General features: G+C 34.9%; 1 protein-coding gene across 1 annotated transcript; it reads right to left on the bottom strand.

The window, feature by feature from the left end:
• Positions 1-226: 226 nt before the first annotated feature.
• LOC127126204 (DUF21 domain-containing protein At1g47330) lies at positions 227-2,255 on the bottom strand. Its single transcript, XM_051055092.1, has 7 exons — positions 2,154-2,255; positions 1,760-1,846; positions 1,522-1,661; positions 1,351-1,438; positions 1,007-1,080; positions 732-916; positions 227-530 (listed from the first exon to the last, which is right to left on the bottom strand). Exons 1-7 carry the CDS (start codon positions 2,229-2,231, stop codon positions 283-285), a joined length of 900 nt encoding a protein of 299 aa, XP_050911049.1. The 5' UTR covers positions 2,232-2,255; the 3' UTR covers positions 227-282.
• Positions 2,256-3,468: the final 1,213 nt, after the last annotated feature.

Below are 3,468 nucleotides of genomic sequence, written 5' to 3'. Positions count from 1 at the left end.
AGTCTATAATAATATTTAGCCTTGCATACACCGACTCTAAAGTCAACAAAAAAGGACAATAAAGATGTTTAGAGTCGGGTTGCAACATGACAACCTCACTCGAACAAATTTTTTCAATCCACTCCATCAACCGAACAATATCATATTTATGGTAAAACATTTGGAAACAATCTTAAACATTCGTGAAAGAAACTACAAAAGTTCTACCCACATTAACTTTCAAAAAACATACACAAAAAGTAATCACATCCGAGATTAATTCGTTCTACTAAAAGTACAAGATCAATCTTCATCTAATGATTGATCATCCAAATCGTCATCATAATGATGAGAATGTGATACAAAAGTTGAACTGTCAAATTTCTTCATCATAAATTCCTTCCAAGCATTCATCTCCCTCTCCATCCTTTGTGCAGTCTCGGTAGCAGCTTTTGCAGCCTCGGTTGCAGCTCGCATTGCTTCGTTAGCCTCTTGTAATTGGGCCGTTGCAGCCTCGGCAATTTGTTCACATTTAACTAGCTTCGATTTCACTAGTTTAAACATCACAGTTCAATCATTTTAACATCACAGAAGTACATAACCTTCTATTTGCATACACTTGATATACATATTATCATGAACCATACCCCCACACCATTTCACAGAACTTCCAACTAACAAATTATCATAACTGCAACTTAACATTTTTAGTTTCGTTATTCTTATATTTATGCTTATATTTAAATCTCTACCTTTATCTAAAGGAGCACTTTTTCCTTTGTTCTTACAGCTGTCTTGAAACTCGAGTTGTTCTGAATCTTTAATTTTTTTGTATGTTCCTTTTTTATCGTTTAGATCCCTATATACAACCGCAATATGACTGTGACCCTTCTGAAATTCATTCAGTATATCATACAGAGGCATATTCTCTGAAACACTGCAGAATGAAGAGTAAATTGTGACCACCGGGTTACCATAAAAGCATATCCACAACAAATTCAATTTCAATCTCATGTAAGGGATTTACCGAGGAATTTTTCTGATCATCATTTTTCTTAGAGGAACTGAAGCCTTTGAATCAACCATAAAGAGATTTTTAACCTGAATATATAAGTAAAAACCATTAAATTATAATGAACTCGTGACATGATAGTGAATAGGAAGTGCTTTAGTAATTTATAACAAGACGGAAGAAACTTCACATCATGATTTTCATTTCAATATCAACTCATGTCCAACATTGTTACGAGAATAACGAGAAATTCCAAGGCGTTACAAGATTTACGATAGAAGGCTAATAACGGACATTATCGTTAATTGTACTAGTAATCCACCATCCACTAAGAAAATCTCAAAAGGAAGAAGAATTACCAGAACAAGTCCCATAATGTTTGTCCGCTCTCCTGCATAAACCGGGACTCGACTATGACCCATTGTCATTATTGAATTCAGGGTTTCCCTGCAGAAAGAAAAAATAAAACGGTTAAGAACAAGAGAAGAGAGAAACATAGTGGAGAAATGACAAAGAATGCACAAACCCACAAATTTAGAGTTGCATCCAAATCAAGGTAAAATGCCTTTGATATGGGAGTCATGGCATCTTTTGCGGTCTTTTCAGTCAATTCAAGCGCTCCGGCTATGATGGTTGTCTCATCGTGCGTTAAATCTCCTCCCTTCCCAGCCTACACAAGAAAACGAAATGAATTCCAGCCATGCTAAGTCAGAGCACGAAGCAAAGCACCTAGTTCCTCTCTAACTAGGTATTTTGAATTATATATACCTCATTCCCATGGAAATTCACAAAGGTCTTGAGCTCTGCCCTCTTTAAAAGAGCAGCTTTTCCTTTACCTAACATCCAATCAAGCACCTGAAAATATCACAACCTTCTTATAGCATAAAAACTTATCTTTTAAGTGCTTATGTATAAGTCATTTCTATAACAAAAGATAAAATAAACTCAAATTGTTTTCATATAAGCTATAAACTATTTTCATAAGCTATCATAGAGAGAAAGCTAGTACAAACAAGCTAAAAATAACTTATGGACATGCCTTAAGCTGTTTTTATAAGTTCTTCCAAACAGTCTCACAACTGTCTATGCTGAAGTTAATTAAATCTAAGTCTAAGTCAATCCAAGCGTGCAATCCAAGTGTGCGCACACACACACACCTTACCTTGCTGATGGGATAAGCGATGGGATAAAATACTACAAGAAGAACACGAACAAGCGGGGCAAGCGTTGCGCCAACCATCAATCCATATCGTGTACAAATTGCTTGCGGCAATATCTAAAAACGGAAATCAGTAAACAATGCATAAGCTTCACAAAACAAGAAATTTCAGCACAATCGATTTAGTTCCAGTTAATCACACAACTAAATAAATCAACACAAACATGAACCTCTCCAAAGATGAGGATTAGAGTAACCGAAATCAAAACAGCAGCATAAGGAGGCACATTTAACTAGCTAATCGCATTCTAACTCAAACCAAATTCAAACAGAATATAGCAACCCTAACTCTGCTTTCACCCTTTAACAACCTAATTGTTTTATCAAACCAGTCCCATACATGCTAACAATCAATCACATATCAGTTTAACATTTAAAGCACTAGTTCACCCTAACAGTCGGTTAAGCATCAAATTACCATCATATCAATTGATTCAAGCATCTCTGCATAGCCATAAAAAACCCAAACCAGCAAGTGTAAAAACTACCTACATACAACCTATCAACAATCTACTTTGCATACATAAATACATGGACAAGTTGCTGCACTCAAGAGCATGAAGAGGAAGAACCAATTTGCACCAAATTCAAACCTTTGGGAAAGTCATAACAGTTACACTTGCTTGCTATTTTAACATCCTCCATTGGAAATTCATAATTCTAAACATTCTTCATTTTGACGGTCATTTTAACAAGTAACAGTTGGCTTGCTAAACTAACATCACAATTATCCATCCTAACTTTACTAACTGTCAACATAACTCTAATTTCAACTAACAAGCTAACTTGTTAATAAAACTACAACTAACTACTAACTAGCTCGAATCTTAATCACTAACACCTAACTCTAGACCAAAATAGCATCACAGATTTATCCATAACTAACTAAACCAATATCACACCATCCATTCAAGCTATGATAGTCCAACTTCATTTCATTTCACTAACCTGCTAACTGAACTAACTCAACTTAACAATGCTCTCCTTCACTAATTGATATCATAACAGACAGTTCAAACAAAATTTAACTCTTTCCTAACTAACTAAGTGCAACTAACACTAACTTAGACTCTAACATCATAACTGAATTAAAAAAAACAAGGTTAATAGAAGCTAAGAGAGTTATCCATCACAACTAACTTCAACTGAAAAAACTAACATAGTTAACATTGCCCTAACTTCTAACTGTGATTTCCCAAGCTACCCAAATCTATTACCGCTCTCACTCTATAAATCAACATCATCATCAATCATTTAA

The sequence above is a fragment of the Lathyrus oleraceus genome, chromosome 3, assembly GCF_024323335.1.
Source record: "Lathyrus oleraceus cultivar Zhongwan6 chromosome 3, CAAS_Psat_ZW6_1.0, whole genome shotgun sequence".
Lineage (NCBI taxonomy): Eukaryota > Viridiplantae > Streptophyta > Magnoliopsida > Fabales > Fabaceae > Lathyrus > Lathyrus oleraceus.
This window is presented reverse-complemented; position numbering and strand designations above follow the sequence as displayed.

Coding starts and splice junctions, on each gene's coding strand:
- LOC127126204 (XM_051055092.1), bottom strand. CDS start 2,231: ATGGTTGGCGCAACGCTTGCCCCGCTTGTTCGTGTTCTTCTTGTAGTA. Junction 1,662..1,759: donor TGAATTTCCATGGGAATGAG/GTATATATAATT, acceptor TTTCTTGTGTAG/GCTGGGAAGGGAGGAGATTT. Junction 1,439..1,521: donor TTGGATGCAACTCTAAATTT/GTGGGTTTGTGC, acceptor TTCTTTCTGCAG/GGAAACCCTGAATTCAATAA.